This window comes from Salvelinus fontinalis, chromosome 17 (genome assembly GCF_029448725.1).
Source record: "Salvelinus fontinalis isolate EN_2023a chromosome 17, ASM2944872v1, whole genome shotgun sequence".
Lineage (NCBI taxonomy): Eukaryota > Metazoa > Chordata > Actinopteri > Salmoniformes > Salmonidae > Salvelinus > Salvelinus fontinalis.
In genome coordinates this window covers 39789870-39809191 of record NC_074681.1, presented here as the reverse complement: position 1 = coordinate 39809191, position 19322 = coordinate 39789870, and the positions used below count along the sequence as shown (strand labels likewise).

At 44.2% G+C, this 19322-nt stretch overlaps 1 protein-coding gene and 1 long non-coding RNA gene across 3 annotated transcripts in view; one reads left to right on the top strand and one right to left on the bottom strand.

Annotated features, from left to right (window-relative positions):
* LOC129814355 (putative RNA polymerase II subunit B1 CTD phosphatase rpap2) overlaps positions 1-19322 on the top strand; it is a 30143-nt gene that overhangs the window by 254 nt on the left and 10567 nt on the right. Inside the window, exons 2-6 of the mRNA XM_055867444.1 lie at positions 144-353; positions 499-561; positions 3677-3801; positions 4011-4078; positions 4195-4301. Coding sequence (XP_055723419.1) covers positions 144-353; positions 499-561; positions 3677-3801; positions 4011-4078; positions 4195-4301 — 573 coding nt within the window. The remainder of the gene's footprint in view (positions 1-143; positions 354-498; positions 562-3676; positions 3802-4010; positions 4079-4194; positions 4302-19322) is intronic.
* On the bottom strand, positions 4924-19038 carry LOC129814356 (uncharacterized). Of its 2 annotated transcripts, XR_008753250.1 has the most exons (5): positions 18854-19038; positions 18284-18414; positions 10895-11083; positions 10730-10808; positions 4924-5102 (listed from the first exon to the last, which is right to left on the bottom strand). It is a non-coding gene; the product is annotated as an uncharacterized LOC129814356 (long non-coding RNA). The 2 variants fall into 2 exon arrangements; XR_008753249.1 differs by having other exon boundaries at positions 10730-11083.

Below are 19322 nucleotides of genomic sequence, written 5' to 3'. Positions count from 1 at the left end.
TGTTATTGTTCAAAATAAACTTGTACAAACTACATAAAACTTCTAAAAGGCAGTTTAAGTCGAATTAAATTGTTTCAGTCAGAATTGTAAAAAGTAAGAATATACACCTTCTATTAACTACGTTGAGATCTTCCTCTCTGCAGTGGGGTTGGACATTCAGCAGAAGTTTAGTGCCTTCTACTCTGGACCAAAGAGGTACGAAGGTGAATCACTCACACCTGAGCAACATGACACGATGCAAATAGCACAGGCTAATGCTCAGAGATCACAGGGTGCAACACAGAGAATACAGCCAACAGGTCAGCAAACACAGGTTACGGCACAGAAGAGAACCTCCACATCCACAGAAAAGGGTAGGCTGGTTTGACACCAAACATTAGAATGCTTTGAGCTATTACTAAGTTGTACTTGCAGACTCACAGGACTGTTTTTGTTGTTTTGAAACAAAATGTGCTATATCTTTTTTTTCCTGATGACATTCCGGTTCCTCACAACCAGTTCCAGGCAAAAGACAATGTAACCACTTCTGCAAAAACAAGGATCAGTGTGGCCACGACTGCTGTGAGTCAAGTTTTTAGTCCTCAAAAACTGTCCATTCCATTGCTCAATTGACACTTAAAATAATTAAAATGTTTGATTAAAGTATTATAGTGTACAGTGCCTTCAGAAACTATTCATACCCTATGACTTTTTCCACATTTTGTTGTTTTACAGCCTGAATTCAAAATTGATTACATTCATTTTTTTCTCATCAATTTACACACACTACCCCATAATGACAGTGAACATATGTTTTTAGGCATTTTTGCAAATGTATTGAAAGTTAAATACAGAAGTGTTCACACCCCTGAGTTAATACTTTGTAGAAGCACATTTGGTACCGATTACAGCTGTGGGTCTTTCTGGGTGAGTTCTAAGTGCTTTCCACACCTGGATTGTGCAACATTTACCCATGTATTATTTTCAAAATTCTTCAAGCTCTGTCAAATTGCCATAGATTTTCAACTCGCCCACTCAGGAACATTCACTGTCTTCCTGGTAAGCAGCTCCAGTGTAGATTTTTGTGTTGTTGTCACGCCCTGACCTGAGATATCTCTGTTTTGTTTATATTTTGGTTAGGTCAGGGTGTGACTAGGGTGGATACGCTAGTCTTTGTATTGTCTAGGGGTTTTGTATTGTCTAGGGTTTTTGTATGTCTAGGGTTTTGTAGGTCTAGGTATTTGTATGTTTATGGTGGCCTGATATGGTTCCCAATCAGAGGCAGCTGTTTGTCATTGTCTCTGATTGGGGATCATAATTTAGGTAGCCATTTCCCTTTGGTGTTTGTGGGTTCTTGTCTATGTGTAGTTGCCTGTCTGCACTATTTCATATAGCTTCACGTTTCGTTCGTTTTGTTGTTTTGTTAGTTTGTTCAGTGTTCTGGAGCATTCGGCGGAGCCGAGGAGCGAACCAGAGCCAGTCAGGGAGTCGGATGAGGAGTTCGATGCAAGATTCCGGAGAGAGGTGCTAGCATTGAGAGCGCTGCAGAGTGGGCGTGCTGGGGAGCGTGTGACTGGTCAGACACCGTGTTACGCACGGTGTCTCCAGTTTGCATTCATAGCCCGGTGCGCTCTATTCCAGCTCTTCGCACTTGCCGGGCTCAAGTGAGCATCCAGCCAGGACGCATTGTGCCAGCTCTTCGCTCCAGATCTCCAGTGCGCCTCCACAGTTCAGTACATCCTGTGCCTCATCTCCGCACTCGCCCTGAGGTGCGTGTCCCCAGCCCGGTACCACCAGTGGGGGCACCACGCATCAGGCCTCCAGTGCGCCTCCACAGTCCAGTACGTCCTGTGCCTCCTCTCCGCACTCACCCTGAGATGAGTGTCATCAGCCCGGTACCACCAGTTCCGGCACCACGCATCAGGCCTCCAGTGCGCTTCCACAGTCCAGTACGGCCTGTGCCTCTACCCCGCACTCGCCCTGAGGTGCGTGTCCTCAGCCCGGTGCCACCAGTTCCGGAACCACGCATCAGGCTTCCAGTGCGCTTCCACAGACCAGAGCTTCCGGCGACAGTTTCCAGTCCAGAGCTTCCGGCGACAGTTCCCAGTCCAGAGCTTCCGGCGACAGTTCCCAGTCCAGAGCTTCCGGCGACAGTTCCCAGTCCAGAGCTTCCGGCGACAGTTCCCAGTCCAGAGCTTCCGGCGACAGTACCCAGTCCAGAGCTTCCGGCGACAGTACCCAGTCCAGAGCTTCCGGCGACAGTACCCAGTCCAGAGCTTCCGGCGACAGTACCCAGTCCAGAGCTTCCGGCGACGTTTCACGGTCCGGAACCTCCAACGACGGGCCACGGTCCGGAACCTCCAACGACGGGCCACGGTCCGGAACCTCCAACGACGGGCCACGGTCCGGAACCTCCAACGACGATCCCCGGGCCGGAACCTCCACCGACGATCCCCGGTCCGGGGTCTCCTGCGACGGTCCCCGGTCCGGGGCCTCCGGCGACGATCTGCGGTCCAGAGCCTCCGGCGATTATCCACGGTCCGGTTCTACAAAGGCGGAGTGATCAGCGTAAAGAGGGGGGGCGGCGGCCAGAACCAGAGCCGCCACCAAAGGCAGATGCCCACCCAGACCCTCCCCTATAGGTTCAGGTTTGTGGCCGGGTGTCCGCACCTTTGGGGGGGGGGGTACTGTCACGCCCTGACCTGAGATATCCCTGTTTTCTTTATATTTTGGTTAGGTCAGGGTGAGATTAGGGTGGATACGCTCGTTTTTGTATTGTCTAGGGGTTTTGTATTGTCTATGGTTTTTGTATGTCTAGGGTTTTGTAGGTCTAGGTATTTGTATGTTTATGGTGGCCTGATATGGTTCCCAATCAGAGGCAGCTGTTTGTCGTTGTCTCTGATTGTGGATCATACTTAAGTAGCCATTTCCCTTTGGTGTTTGTGGGTTCTTGTCTATGTGTAGTTGCCTGTCTGCACTATTTCATATAGCTTCACGTTTCGTTCGTTTTGTTAGTTTGTTCAGTGTTCTTTCTTTAATAAAGAAGAATGTACGTATACCACGCTGCGCCTTGTTCCGATTCATATGACGAACGTGACAGTTGTAGGTTATTGTCCTGCTGAAAGTTAAATTCATCTCCCAGTGTCTGGTGGAATGCAGACTGAACCAGGTTTCCCTCTAGGATTTTGCCTGTGCTTAGTCCTTAACGATTACAAGCATACCCTTCTCTCTTATCACAGCCATTAAACTCTGTAGCTGTTTTAAAGTCACCTTTGGCCTCATGGTGAAATCCCTGAGCGGTTTCCTTCCTCTCCGGCAACTGAGTTAGGAAGGACACCTGTATCTTTGTAGTGACTAGGTGTATTGATACACCATCCAAAGTGTAATTAATAACTTCACCATGTTCAAAGGGATATTCAATGTATGCTTGTTACGCACATTTTTACACCTGAACTTATTTAGGCTTGCCGTAACAAAGGGGCTTAATACTTATTGACATATTGTGTAAACTTTTCTAAAAACACACAGTCATGCCACTTTGATATAACGGGCTATTATTGTGTGTAGGCCAGTGAAAAAAATATTAAAATGAATTCATTTTTTATTCATGCTGTAACACAACAAAATGTAGAAAAGGTCAAGGGGTCAACTTCCTGAAGGTGCTGTATTTTCAGATCCTCCTAATTATGTTTCCCAGGTCAAAATGGAGTGCCAGTGGTTCTGAAGAGGCCTATGAATCAGCATTCGAGTTTCTCTTCCTACCTCCAAGACCTGAAGACCAGGAGTGACACACTGACGGAGACTCCAGTCAAACGCCTCAAAGTGAGAGAACAACTGACAAGAACTGCAGCAGTCCTTTAAAATATAACCCCTTTGGGCTGAATTCTAACTTAAGAGACTCGCACAAGACTCATTTGTACTTTGGCATAAATCATGCATTGAAATCAAAGGCGTAACATGTTTTAGCTTTTTTAAATGGTTTATATGTCAACTGAATTTGTGTTTTGTCTGCCTGTTACTTGTTCCTTTAGATGAGAATGAGTGGTGGGACTGGGGCTACGAACATTCAGCAATTTTCTTATACGCCTGCTGCTTGCAGGTACATACACTCTTTTTCCACATCCAAAACATACAGTTCATCAGGTTGGAGTTAATTGATTACCGATGCAAACTGTATCTGACACTGTCCTCATCTTTTCTTAAAATGTTTTGAAGGTATGTAGGTAATCATTATGGAGCTTCATCAATACAACAGAGTGTGGAATCAGCTGAGGACTTTGCAACGCCCCAAGAGATGGCATATCTTGAGAACTATGACCATGGTAGGTTTAGTATCAGAATGCTTCTAGAGCAGAGATGAGCAACTTTGATGGGGGTGGGGGCCACAAAAAATCTGAACTCATCATGAGGGGACGCAGTGGCTCGTGGGTCTGCGTACCCTCATCCATACCCGCACATGCAGTCAGAGCTGGCCCTAGCCTTTTGGGGTCCCCAAGCAACATTTTGTCGTGTGGTCCCTCACCATACCTTGCTAGCAAAACATTTTAGTGGCCCCCCTCTTGACAGTGAGATAAAAAATTGAAGTTTTAGAGTTCATTTCCTGCAATCCTACACATTTTGCCATGGGCGTAGAGAAATATTTGGAGTTTTTAAATACGATATCTGAGTGAAAGTAACTAGCAACATCAATTGGGGTCCCCCAGTGGGTAATTTGACCATGATTACTACAAGTTTAGATAGCTTTCCACTAACTTACCAATCTATACTGAACGAAAATATAAACACAACCTGAAACAAGTTCAACGATTTTAGTGAGTTACAGTTCATATAAGGAAATCAGTCAATTGAAATAAATTCATTAGGCCCTAATCTATGGATTTCACATGATTGGGCAGGGGCGCAACCATGCCCACCCACTAGGGAGCCAGGACCAGCCAGTCAGAATTATTTTTTCCCCACAAAAGGGCTTTATTACAGACAGAAATACTCCTCAGTTTCATCAGCTGTCTGGGTGACTGGTCTCATACGATCCCGCAGGTGAAGAAGCCGGATGTGGAGGTCCTGGGCTGGTGTGGTTACAGGTGGTCTGTGGTTGTGAGGCCAGTTGGACGTATTGACGAATTCTGTAAAACACCATTGGAGGTGGAATTTAATGTTAATTTCTCTACCAACAGCTCTGGTGGACATTCCTGCAGTCAGCATGCCAATTGCACACTCCCTCAAAACTTGAGACATCTGTGGCATAGTGTTGTGACAAAACTGCACATTTTAGTGGCCTTTCATTGTCCCCAGCACAAGTTGCACCTGTGTAATGATCATGCCGTTTAATCAGCTTGTTGATATGTCACAAGTGTCAGGTGGATGGATTATCTTGGCAAAGGAGAAATGCTCACTAACAGGGATGTAAAAAAAAAATAATAATAATTGTGCACAAAATGTGAGAAACATTTCTGGGATCTTTTATTTCAGCTCACGAAAGATGCGACCAACAATTTACATGTTGCGTTTATTTTTTTCTTCAGTATACATTTTTTTGCTTTCAGTGACTGGCATAACAAGAGAAAATCTGCTGATGCACAACCACATTTCAAAAATTGTACCTTGTGTATTCTACTATTGTAACTCTTTACTATTTATATTTTTGACTACTTTTACTTCACTACATACCTCATGAAAATAATGTACTTTTTACTCCATACAATTTCCCTGACACCCAAAAGTACTCACTCATTACATTATGAATGCTTAGCTGGACAGGAGGAAAATGGTCCAATTCACACACTTATCAAGAGAACATCCCTGGTCATCACTACTGCCTCTGATCTGGTGAACTCACTAAACTTTGTTTGTAATTTATGCCTGCGTGTTGTATTGTGCCCCTGGCTATCCGTAAATTAAAAAAAAAAAAAAAAAAACTAGATAATCGTGCCAGCTGGTTTGCTTAATATAAGCAATTTGAAATGATTTATACTTGTACTTAAGTATCAAAAGCAAATGTATATTAAACCAAATACTTTTAGACTTTTACTCAAGTAGTATTTTACTGGGTGACTTTCACTTAATTTAGTTATTTTCTTTTAAGAAATCTTTACTTTTACTCAAGTATGACAATTGGGTGCTTTTTCCACCACTAGTATTCTAATCCTTAACATATTTCTATGAATTATTCATTTTTGGAGGGAAATTGATCGTCAAAAGGGGGGCCATGCGGGCTGCCAGTTTCCCATCCCTGTTAGAGACTCGTACCTTCCATACAGCATTGTGGAAAAGTAATGGTAGTTAATGGACACTTGAGAGGAGTAACTCAAAAGATATCTCTACAGAGTATAATGACTACCTGGAAGACATATATCAGACAATGGGAGAAGAGGAACCACCACCTATTCAAACCCCTACAGAGTCACAAAGTAGGACTTCTCAGTTACTAAAACTTTTTTTACAATCATATCCCATGATTCCAAGTCGTACTCCCTTGTAGATTCAATACTGTTTGCACATATTATTTTCCAGTAGACTACTTACTTCAAACACTGCAAACAGATACATTTTACATCAACATCTCATCTCTCAACATTAATCAACATCTATGTTTTCAGGCACTTCAATGTGGAGGAAACCCAGTGCCTACAACGGAGGGTCACTCAGCCACAGCACCCCCCAAAGCCAGGGCATGGGTTACTCCCAAAGCCACAGCACTACTCAAAGCCAGAGCACTGGTTACCCACGGAGCCACAGCACCCACCAAACCCATAGCATGGGTTACCCCCAAAGTCATTTCCCCCTTCAAAACCAGAGTAGGGAGGAAACCCAGAGTCACAATACCCCCCAAAGCCAGACTAGCGGTTACAGCACTCCCCAAAGCCAGAGCAGGAGTTACTCTCCGAGTCCCATCGTAGACTTGACCGATGACAGTGGCTTCCTCTCGTCGTCACACACCCCCAGCGTGACCTTTGACCTGGGAGACGAATGGGATGATTTTGACGACGACAACTTAGTTCACGCCAGTGAGACATCATGCACCACTGTAACTAAAACTCAGGGGATGGACCGTGACAGGCTGAAAGGTATTCTACTACAGATCATCCAGGGTTGGAGTCAATTTCATTTCAATTCAGTAAGTAACATTCACTCCAATTCTTCCTCATTGAAAATAAAGAAAAATTGGAATTGAAATCAGAATTTCACTTTCCTTCCTGAACTGACTGAATTGAAATATAATTGACACCAACCCTCTGTTCATCAATTACAGTTTGATTGGTAATTTTGATCTGATCTTCAATTAATTATGAAATGATGGACACGTGTTTTCAGGTCACTCAACACCACTACCATCCACTTATGTACAACCCAAACCCCGCTTCACTGTGTCCAGTGCCCCACTCAGGTGAGTTCAACTTGTGTCACAAGATGTCAAACCACTGTCATTACACTGAATTAAATATCTATTATCTTTGCCAGCAGGCTAAATTTGGCATGGGACGTGATAGTGATGTTTCAAAGTGGAAATTACTAACTTCAGAAGCCTTTTTAATCCTAAAATACACTACTAGTTTTACATTTCCTGCATTGCAGGAAAGTTCTCCTGCAACACAGCGATCAAATTAAGATCCTATATCTGTAAATACTTGATAAATGTGTCCTAAACCAAATGATTATCAATGTTAAATGTCATGTTTGATTTGTGTGTCCCAGGTCAACCTCCCCAGTTCCTCAGATAGTAGTTACTAGTCTCTCAGTCAGACCACATAACCTCCAGGCTTCTGCTCCCTGGAGCCACTCTGACAACAAGGCCACAGTAAGTTACTAACTACCCCTAGCAACTCAGTTGACTTCATCTCAATGCTGAATCTGACATCTAAATTAAACTGACGACAGACAAAGCCAATGTTTTTGTTATGATATAGAATGAAAAGTACTTTTTTTTGTTTTTTTTTACACAAATCACATGATTTTAAATGTGTTAGCCCATTTGTTTCCAAACACATTTGAAACGTAATATTTTCCCTCTGCAGAGGACATTCATTGAACCCTCTGTGAAAACACCCTCCTTCCCAAAACAGACTGATACACGCATGGCTCCGCTGGGAGGACAGTTTGATTTCTTCTCAAAGACGACTACCCCAAAAAATGACAATGCGACTGGCAAAAGGTAAGGAGGAACTATAGAGAAAGAATACTTAATTTCCTTTACTTTTTATCAATACAACTTGTAAGCAGATTATGCATTAACTTGATATCATTGATAGATAGCATGATTCCTCATCATTGCAGGCTCCAGGGAGAGGACAACAGCAAGGAAGTGGAGGCATTCATGGGTATATTTGATGGACTATTTTAGAAGTGTTTATAGTTGTATGGACGGGTTCCATGACGATGTTTCATGTTACTGTGTATGTTATACTTTATTTATGCTGTTTGTTGTTTGAGGTGAACTGTTAGATTTACTGTTGATCCTATTTGAAAATGTTTCTATGATTTAGGAGTAGGAACATTCGATCATCATTAGCAGGTGGTCTAAAAAGGATTACAAAAAAGTATTATATCTATGTACTTAATTTAATAAACACAATATTTATTCAGAGGAAGTCTGAGGGGATTATGTCTGAATATTATCATTTTTATATTGATATCTAGAAAAGTATCAAACCTGAAAAATGTGTGTGCGTGAACAATCCTAAGGGTGAAGTGTTTCAGCACGATATAGGTAAAGTTTAATGTGGTAGGGGGGCTGGCGAGTGGTATTTTTTGGGGGGGGGGGGGGCAGTAGAAGTTAGTAAGGAATTATTTGGTTTAGAATTTTATTTTCATGGTTGTATAGAATTGGGCAGATCATGATTGTTCGTACACAGTGGCGATTTTAGCTTATAAGTCTTGGTGGGGAAAACTCCAATTTTATTTGTTGTTGTTGCAGCAAAGCCACAAAACAACACTAAACAATACATTTATTGCGCTATGACGGTGACACACGGTGCCCACAAACTGTTAGGGCCTACGTAAAGCTGTCCCAACAGTAAAGCTTTCTTTTCAGCACCAAGGGGTGAATCCTTACCACCGCTACACCTGGCAATCAGCGGAGCCTTGTCTGGCAGCAAAACAGTTAATTCAGCCTCATTTACTGCCTTTTAAAAAAAACATAGCTGATATGGCTGACTTGCAACAAGTGTGGTTTCTACGGACAATTGAGATGTACAAACTATGGCATAAGGGAACGATAAGACGCAATACGTAATTTCGATGAAGACATTAATGAGCGAGCTAAGACGGACGTTGTCAATATAACTTCGTTCAGCACTTTTGAAATATACAGTGACAAAATTCAGAACATGGGGCGTTCTTACAGTACCGTAGGATAAGTAAAGGGGGCATATAAGAAGACAGTGAAAGCTCTTACAATATTCGATGATGACATTTCTCTAAAACAGGCTATATGATACATGTGCACCACCAAGTCAGAACAGTAGGCTAAGTTATGAGGGGGAAAGGGACCAAATTATTCGGGTGAGGCACATGGGCTACTAACAGCTTACTACACAACATACACTTAGTATTACTTTCTTAACTACAGTATACATATCCCCTTCGCATATTACATAATTTCTGCAGCAGCATATAAGACATTTTTGGACTCACCTTGTTGTGCACTTGAACAGGACAGTGGCGCGGCAGTCATTCTTGTGGTCAAATTTTGTAATCAAAGTCTGGCATTCTATGGATTTATGGTGCTTTCATGACAACTGGGAACTCGGGAAAAGGTTGCTCTAAAAAGAGGCCCAAGTCCCCTTGGAATTCCGAGTTGGATGACCGTTCAAAACGTATTTTCCCAGTCAGAGCTTTTTTCTGGGTTCCCAGTTGTCTTGAACTCACTGAAGTCTGAGATTTTCCTGTTCCTAGTTTTTCAGTTGTTTTGAACATGGCAGAAGTCATGCAGGATTGACAGCATGGCCAATGTATTTAACATTTTCTGACCCATGGTGTTGCATGTAAATGTTTATCCTTTTAAGCTTGGAAAAGAGACCCTTAAACCCAGACTTGGACCACACACCCTCTTCACTGAATAGCAGGCTAGTGATTGCTTTGCAACGCTTGCAGTTATCCACTGATTCCTTCCAAACCACTCATTGTTGAATTTATGATTTCCAACTTGTTGTGTAATGTTTATGGCCGATGAGCACCGACACGGGGCGGCAGGTAGCCTAGTGGTTAGAGCGTTGGGCCAGTAACTGAAAGGTTGCTAGATCGAATACCCGAGCTGACAAAGTAAAAATCTGTCATTCTGCCCCTGAACAAGGCAGTTAACCCACTGTTCCTAGGCCGTCATTGTAAATAAGAATTAATTCTTAACCGGCTTGCCTATTTAAATAAAAGGTTAAATAAATAAAAATGCGCAAACCAGATGGGATGGCGTATCGCTGCAGAATGCTGTGGTAGCCATGCTAGTTAAGTGTGCCTTGAATTGTAAATAAATCACAGTGTCACCAGCAAAAGCACCCCCTCCTCCATGCTTCACAGTGAGAATCATTAAAAGTTCTTGAAATTTTCCAGATTGACTGACCTTCATGTCTTAAAGTAATGATGGACTGTCATTTCTCTTTGCTTATTTGAGCTGTTCTTGCCATAATATGGACTTGGTCTTTTACCAAATAGGGCTATCTTCTGTATACCAACCCTACCTTGTCACAACACAACTGATTGGCTCAAACGCATTAAGAAGGAAAGAAATTCCCCAAAATTAACATTTAACAAGGCACACCTGTTAATTGAAATGCATTCCATGTGACTACCTCCTGAAACTGGTCAGGGAGGGACTCCCCGATGCCCGACAGGATGCCCTGCAGAACACACACACACACAATTACAGGAGAAGTAGGGTTGGCCCTATATTAGTTATGCCTACCCCTATACAGGGTGAAGTTACCTCTAGTTGAATGATCTTTGTCAATGGCCGTAGGATTTGGATATACCATATGTCAAATGCGACACAAACAGATCAGGAACCAGGCTATGAGAGGAGCCTGGTTCCTGCAGCAGGAGGATGACCTGTCTCGGCGACGGAGTCGGGGTCTTCTCCACCTGCTCAAGCAAGCCAACCAGCAGCTCCTTGGGACTGTAAATCACAGACAATAATGAAGCAGTTATTCAAATCTTAAGCCATGTATCCCAGATCTGTTTGTACCGTCTTGCCAACTCCTATGGTGGGAATAGATCACAAATACAGTAGATCTGGGGCCAGGCTAGCAAACATTTACATTTTATATCCCAAAAAACAATATTAGACCAGTGTTTGGAGTAATAACTTATGGTTATAACATGTAGACAGATTTCCAGTAGGTGTGTGAGGATGGCGAGACAACGATTAAGAGTCTTGTCCTCTTTCTTCAACAGAATCTTAAAACAAAGGACCCAGCAGGTTCCAGTGCATACCATAATTATGGCCCAGAGTTTTCCCTGGTCAAATCATGTGGTGAGGAAAACCTCAGGGCCCAAACTAAAAGCTGTTCCGCAACCAGAGAAGCGGCACACTACATCCAAATAAATACAGCTGATTGAGCTTGTGTACACCTGGTATGGATGTCTGGTTCAATCTTCAGCTCACCTTATTTTCCTCATCTATGGCAATACTCAGAACTTGGAAAACAGAACGGAAAACGTTGCACACTGCTGCTCATGCTCCCAGGTGATATTTATTTATAACAACGTTTCGACCCTTAGGTCTTCATCAGGCATCCTGTCACGTTCCTGACCTATTTCTGTTAGTTTGTTGTATGTGTTAGTTGGTCAGGACGTGAGTTTGGGTGGGCATTCTATGTTTTCTGTTTCTATGTTGGTTTATGGGTTGCCTGGTATTGCTCTTAATTAGAGGCAGGTGTTTGGCGTTCCTCTAATTAAGAGTCATATTTAGGTAGGTGTTTTCACAGTGTTCGTTGATGGGTGGTTGTCTCCTGTGTCTGTGTATGTTGTTGCGCCACACGGGACTGTTTTCGGTTTGTTTGTTTTTCGGTTTATGTAGTCTGTTCCTGTTTCATGCGTTCTTCGTTTTATGTAAGTTCTTATGTTCAGGTGCGTCTACGTCGTTTGTTGTTTTGTTAGTGTATAGTCGAGTTCGTGTTTTCTTTAATAAATAATGTCTTCAAACTCCGCTGCATATTGGTTCAATCCCTGCTCCTCCTCTTCTGATGAAGAGGAAGAGGAAAGCCGTTACAGAACCACCCACCTATCCAGAACCAAGCGGCGGGAATTCGAGCAGTGGAACACCAAACAGGAATGGACATGGGAGGAAATATTGGACGGGAGAGGTCCATGGGCACAGCCGGGAGAATATCGCCGTCCCAAAGCTGAGCTGGAGGCAGCGAAAGCAGAGAGGCGGCGATATGAGGAGGTAGCACGGAAACAAGGCTGGAAGCCGGAGAATCAAGATCAAGACCAGAGATATGTAGGAACGCGCACGGAAGCCCGAAAAGCCCGTGAGTACCACCCAAAAATTTCTTGGGGGGGGGGCTAAGAGGTAGTGGGCCAAGGGCAGGTAGGAGACCTGCGCCCACTTCCCAGGCTAACCGTGGAGAGCGGGAGTACGGGCAGACACCGTGTTACGCAGTAGAGCGCACGGTGTCTCCTGTAGTGTGCATAGCCCAGTGCGGGTTATTCCACCTCCCCGCACTGGTAGGGCTAGATTGGGCATTGAGCCAAATGTCATGAAGCCGGCCCTACATATCTGGCCACCAGTACGTCTCCTTGGGCCGGCTTACATGGCACCAGCCTTACGCATGGTGTCCCCGGTTCGCCTACATAGGCCGGTGCGGGTTATTCCATCTCCCCGTACTGGTCTGGCGACGGGGAGCATTCAACCAGGTAAGGTTGGGCAGGCTCGGTGCTCAAGAGAGCCAGTACGCTTGCACGGTCCGGTATTTCCGGCACTACCTCCCCGCCCCAGCCCAGTACCACCAGTGCCTACATTACGCACCAGGCTTCCAGTGCATTTTCAGAGCCCTGTTCCTCCTCCACGCACTCTCCCTATGGTGCGTGTCTTCAGCCCAGTGCCTCCAGTTCCGGCACCGCGCACTAAGCCACCTGTGCGTCTCCTAAGTCCTGTGCACACTGTTTCTCCCCGCACTCGTCCTGAGGTGCGTGCCCTCAGTCCGGTACCACGCACCAGGCATATAGTGCGCTTCGAGAGGTCAGTGTGCCCTGTCCCTGCTCCCCGCACTAGGCTTGAAGTGCGTGTCCTCAGTCAGGTGCCTCCAGTTCCGGCACCACGCACCAAGCCTACAGTGCGTCTCAGCCGGCCAGAGTCTGCCGTCTGCCCAACGGCGCATGAACTGCCCGTCTGCCATGAGCCTGCAAAGCTGCCCGTCTGCCATGAGTCTACAGAGCCTTCCGCCAGACAGGAGCAGCCAGAGCCTTCCGCCAGACAGGAGCAGTCTGAGCCATCCGTCTCCGCAGCGCCATCTGAGCCATCCGTCTCCCCAGCGCCGTCTGAGCCATCCGTCTCCCCAGCGCCGTCTGAGCCATCCGTCTGTCCCGAGCCATTAGAGCCGCCCGTCTGTCCCGAGCCGTCAGAGCCGATAGTCAGTCAGGAGCCGCTAGAGCCAGTCGTCAGTCAGGATCTGCCAGAGCCGCCAACCAGACAGGATCTGCCAGAGCCGCCAACCAGACAGGATCTGCCAGAGCCGCCAACCAGACAGGATCTGCCAGAGCCGCCAACCAGACAGGATCTGCCAGAGCCGCCAACCAGACAGGATCTGCCAGAGCCGCCAACCAGACAGGATCTGCCAGAGCCGTCAGTGAGCCATGAGCGTCCAGAGCCTTCAGCCAGCCAGGAGCGTCCAGAGCCTTCAGCCAGCCATGAGCGTCCAGAGCCTTCAGTCAGCCCAGAGCGGCTATTTATTCAGAACTGCCCCTCAGTCCAGAGCTGTCTCTCTGTCCGGAGCTGCCTTTCAGTCCGGAGTTGCCCCTCTATCCTGAGCTACCTCTCTATCCTGAGCTACCCCTCTATCCTGATCTATCCCTCTGTCCCGGTGCTGCCCCTGTTGTCGATGTTACCAAAAGGATTTAGTGGGGGTAAGATGAGGGTGGACATTCATAGGGGGAAATGGAAGCTGGGATTGACTATGGTGGGGTGGGGACCTCGCCCGGAGCCTGAGCCACCACCGTGGTCAGATGCCCACCCAGACCCTCCCCTAGACTTTGTGCTGGTGCGCCCGGAGTTCGCACCTTATGGGGGGGGGGGGGGGTTATGTCACGTTCCTGACCTATTTCTGTTAGTTTGTTGTATGTGTTAGTTGGTCAGGACGTGAGTTTGGGTGGGCATTCTATGTTTTCTGTTTCTATGTTGGTTTATGGGTTGCCTGGTATGGCTCTTAATTAGAGGCAGGTGTTTGGCGTTCCTCTAATTAAGAGTCATATTTAGGTAGGTGTTTTCACAGTGTTCGTTGTGGGTGGTTGTCTCCTGTGTCTGTGTATGTCGTTGCGCCACACGGGACTGTTTTCGGTTTTTGTTTTTCGGTTTATGTAGTCTGTTCCTGTTTCATGCGTTCTTCGTTTTATGTAAGTTCTTATGTTCAGGTGCGTCTACGTCGTTTGTTGTTTTGTTAGTGTATAGTCGAGTTCGTGTTTTCTTTAATAAATAATGTCTTCAAACTCCGCTGCATATTGGTTCAATCCCTGCTCCTCCTCTTCTGATGAAGAGGAAGAGGAAAGCCGTTACACATCCACATCCCAGGTGGAAGGTTCTATATATAGGGGCAATACTCGGTGACATCACTTCCTGAAACAGGAGGTAAAAAATGTATAACAGTTTCACAATAATATATATATATATTTTTTTAAATGTATTTAACCTTATTTAACCAGGAGGGGCTCATTGAGATTTAAAATCTATTTTTCAAGAGCGTCCTTGCCAAGATAGGCAGCACCAAGTCATTAAAAAAATTACAGGCAAACAACATGAAAAACTACAAGTAATCTAGTAAAAACCATAGAATTCACAAGAGTATAACAAAATCAAAAACAGCAAATTTAAAACACTGACAGGTCAGGGAATCAGTCTCATCATTCATCAGTAATTTAAAAATACCAATCGGGACAAGTTCAGCCAGTTTAAAACTATTTTGTAAGGCGTTCCAAGACGATGGCGCAGAATACATAAAAGCCCTTTTACCAAATTCAGTTCGGACATTTGGAACAGTTAGCAGGATAAAGTCCAGTGAACTTACGAGAGTACCCAATACATTTCTGAACAATAAAATTGCCCAAATAAAAAAGGTAGTAAACCCAAAATGGCTTTGTAAATAAAAGTATACCAGTGATTGAGCCTACGAGTGACTAGAAAAGGCCAGCCAACCCTGGTATGCAATGTGCAGTGGTGCATAAGGGTTTTGCAGTTTAAAATAAATCTCAAAGTGCCATGGTAAAGGGTGTCAATTGATCTCAAACACTCAGCGGAAGCATTCACATATAAAATATCCCCATAGTCTAGTAAAGGCATAAATGTAGCTGATACTAGCCTCCTTCTGGCTTCAAAAGAAAAACAAACCTTATTCCTAAAATAAAATCCCAATTTCAGCTTCAATTTTTTTGTAAGTTGTTGAATATGCAATTAAAACTCCAAGATATTTATATGAGGTTACAGTCTCAATCTCATTGCCCTGGCAGGTAATAATAGGTGAAAAGTTCAGAGGTCTATTTCTTGCTTTAGAAAACACCATTAGTTTAGTCAGTATTGAGGATAAGCTTCAATTGACACAAGGTATGTTGAACAGTATAAAAAGCAGTTTGCGGCCTCCCAGGTGGCACAGTGGTCTAGGGCACTGCATTGCAGTGCTAACTGCGCCACCAGAGTTTCTGGGTTCGCGCCCAGGCTCTGTCGCAGCCGGCCGCGACCGGGAGGTCCGTGGGGCAACGCACAATTGGCATAGCGTCGTCCGGGTTAGGGAGGGTTTGGCCGGTAGGGATATCCTTGTCTCATCGCGCTCCAGCGACTCCTGTGGCGGGCCGGGCGCAGTGCGCGCTAACCAAGGGGGCCAGGTACACGGTGTTTCCTCCGACACATTGGTGCGGCTGGCTTCCGGATTGGAGGCGCGCTGTGTTAAGAAGCAGTGCGGCTTGGTTGGGTTGTGCTTCGGAGGACGCATGGCTTTCGACCTTCGTCTCTCCCGAGCCCGTACGGGAGTTGTAGCGATGAGACAAGATAGTAATTACTAGCGATTGGATACCACGAAAATTGGGGAGAAAATGGGATAAAATGTAGGTAAAAAAAAATTTGTACAAAAAATAAGCAGTTTGCAAGTTCTGGAAAGCTTTTGTAAGAGACGAGGCACAACAGTAAATAACAGTATCATCAGCATAAAAATGAAGTTGTGCATTTTGGACATTTTTGTCTAAATTATTTATATAAATAGTGAATAAGAGAGGACCAAGTACAGAGCCCTGGGGCACACCATTACAGACAGACAATTTAACAGACATGAGCCCATCAAATTGAGTGCACTGAGTTCTATCAGACAGATAGTTAGCAAACCATGCAACTGCATGCTCCGAAAGACCTACACTCAACAATCTCTGACTTAGTATAGCATGATCAACTGTATCAAAAGCCTTAGAGAGACCAATAAAAAGTGAGACAGTGCTGTTTTTTGTCAAGGACTTCAGTGATATCATTTAAAACCTTCATGGCTGCTGTAATTGTGCTATGCTTCTTCCTGAAGCCCGATTGGTACATTGATAAAATAGAGTTATTAAATAAAAACTATTTTAGCTGTTCACTGACAAGGGTTTCAATTATTTTCAGGGGTGACAGCTTTGAGATTGGCCTATAATTATTTTAAAGAGTTGGATCTCCCCCTTTTAAAAGTGGTAGGACAAATGCTAATTTCCAGATCTTTGGAATTTCATTACATTCCAGGGTTAGATTGAACAGATATGTAAGTGGTTCAGCTATGAAATCAGCTACCAGATTTAAAAAGCAGGAATCAAGAAGATCAGGACCTGCAGGCTTTCTCTGATCTAAGGATTTCAAGGCTTTATACCATTAACATTCAATGTATCAAAATGTATGATCATACACAAGGAATGTGAGCAATATTTACAGTAATACACATACAATATTCAATTAGGATTAAAAAAAAACTATTTAGACTTATTGAAACTATAAAAACGGTTTCAAGTCAAACTCCTCATTAGGGCCAAGAAGAGACAGTGTGTTGAGCCTGTGGGTCTAGAAAGATTCCCTTTGAAGAAGTTTCCTCTCAATGTCCCCTCCCCTGCGTGACATCTTGTCCATTTATATTCCAATGTATCTGGGAGAACTAATAGGATGTCCAACTTGTACAAAATGAACAGCAACCTGATTTTTTTTGTCTCACCTGTCCGTATATTGCTGCGGTGCTCACTTATTTGTGTCTTAAGGCTTCTACGGGTATTCCCTATGTAAGACAGGCCACAAGAACATTAACATATAAACAACATTGGTGGACATGCAGGTAATCAGGCCCTTGATCTTAAATCGTTGTCCTGTGCTGGGGTGAGTAAATGAGTTGCATTTGTAGTGAAGCTGCACTGAACACATTGGCTACATTTGTAATTACCCTCCGGAACCTTGTCCAAGAAAGTTTCCCTTTTCTCTGGAGGGTAATCAGATTTAACCACAATGTCTCTCACATTTAGGGGTCTTCTAAAGACCATATGTGGGGAATATTTAAAAATGGGTTTCAATTGTGAGTCCATTTTTCATTTATAATCATCCTTAAATGCCTTCCCCAATGGTGAGTGTTGGGTGAAGCATGATGGGACATGTTCTGCTTTTTCTTTAACTTTTGGTTGAAAGCTTTCCAACTGTGTTAGTCCTTCAAAACGATCATTGGCATGTTTTACCCAATTGTCTTTGTACCCCCTTTCCTTAAACCTTTGTGTGAGGTCCCTGGTCTGTTTCTGATAAGAAGCATCGGAGCTGCATATTCTTCTGATGCGGACTGAATTTACTTTTATTAAGTGGACGTAGATGAAAGCTGTCACCTCTAAGGAGGGTATTCCTGTCAGTAAGAGATCTGTAGAGGGTGGTTTTGTCCTTAATAACCATCACATCAAGAAAACTGATTTGTGATAGGTCATAGTTAATGGTGAAATGAAGGGGTTCATTTATAGAGTTTAGATAAGCATGGAATTCCAAAAGTTCTTGGAATTCAACGAAGACCTACGGGTCGAAACGTTGTTATAAATAAATATCATCTGGGAGCATGATGCAGCAGTGTGCGGCGTTTTCCGTTCTGTTTTCCATGAGTTTACCTCCAACTCCAGCACCTGCGGAAAGTACCTGGATGTGCGTATGTTCTTCAGCTTTACTACTCAGAACCTGAACATTATCTCCCCTTTCTATACAGGTACGTCCAGCCATCTGGAAAACGTCATAATCCTCAATCGTATAGTGTCATTCTGGATGGCTTGCTATGACAGATGGATAGGGAAAGAGAGAGAGGGAAAAAAGAGCGATGGAACGGGGGTTAGGTTGGTTTGTCCTTTACTAACCTCGTCCCCAAGCTATTGCACACAGCACATAGGCAATACCGAGAATCCGTACCTGGGGAGGAAGTCTGGTGCGTGAGACAAGTCATTTTACACAACGCTCGAGTGGAACTAATTTGCCAGAGGGGGGACTCAAGAGTCATGACTTACACATCTCTGGACAACATCGCTAAACACTCCTGTGAGTGGGGAAAATGCCTGTTGCACTGAGATGCAGTGTCTTAGATCCTAAATTAACAAGGAAGGAATGGTAAAATCCCTCAATTATTGTAATCGTTTCATAAATCTACAAAGGATCTACAGGCTTATTTCCATGGTAAAGTATTAATCGATTTAATTAATTAGGGGAATTGTTACTTACATTTCAATGATCGGAGATTGAATAAATTGCATGTGTTTTTGCTGCGTTGACTCTGATGCTTGCCGTCGATTTAATGTCACAAGTCAGAATTTGCACAAAACCAAATATTTTTATAACTAAACCAAGAAAGACCACAGCTTGTCGTTTCCAATGGGAACAAATGAGTCACAATAGGCAGAACAAGCAAGGAGGTGGGCAGAGCCAAGCACGCGCTAGCGATTTCCTATTGGTGCGTTCTAGTTACATCTGCATATTTCCGTTAGGGAACGCCTACTCTGTGAAGAGCGCGTGTGCAATAACTCACTTCGCCAGCGCGATTTAATTTTAAAAAACTTTTGCAAAGGGTGAAGTCTACAAAATTTTGTCCGTTCTGTTCATAACATATTTTAGTTTCGGGAACAGGAAACTGTATTGAGATCAAATGTTTAGTTAATGAGAAGATTTGCAGAATGTCGGCCAAAATCCATCT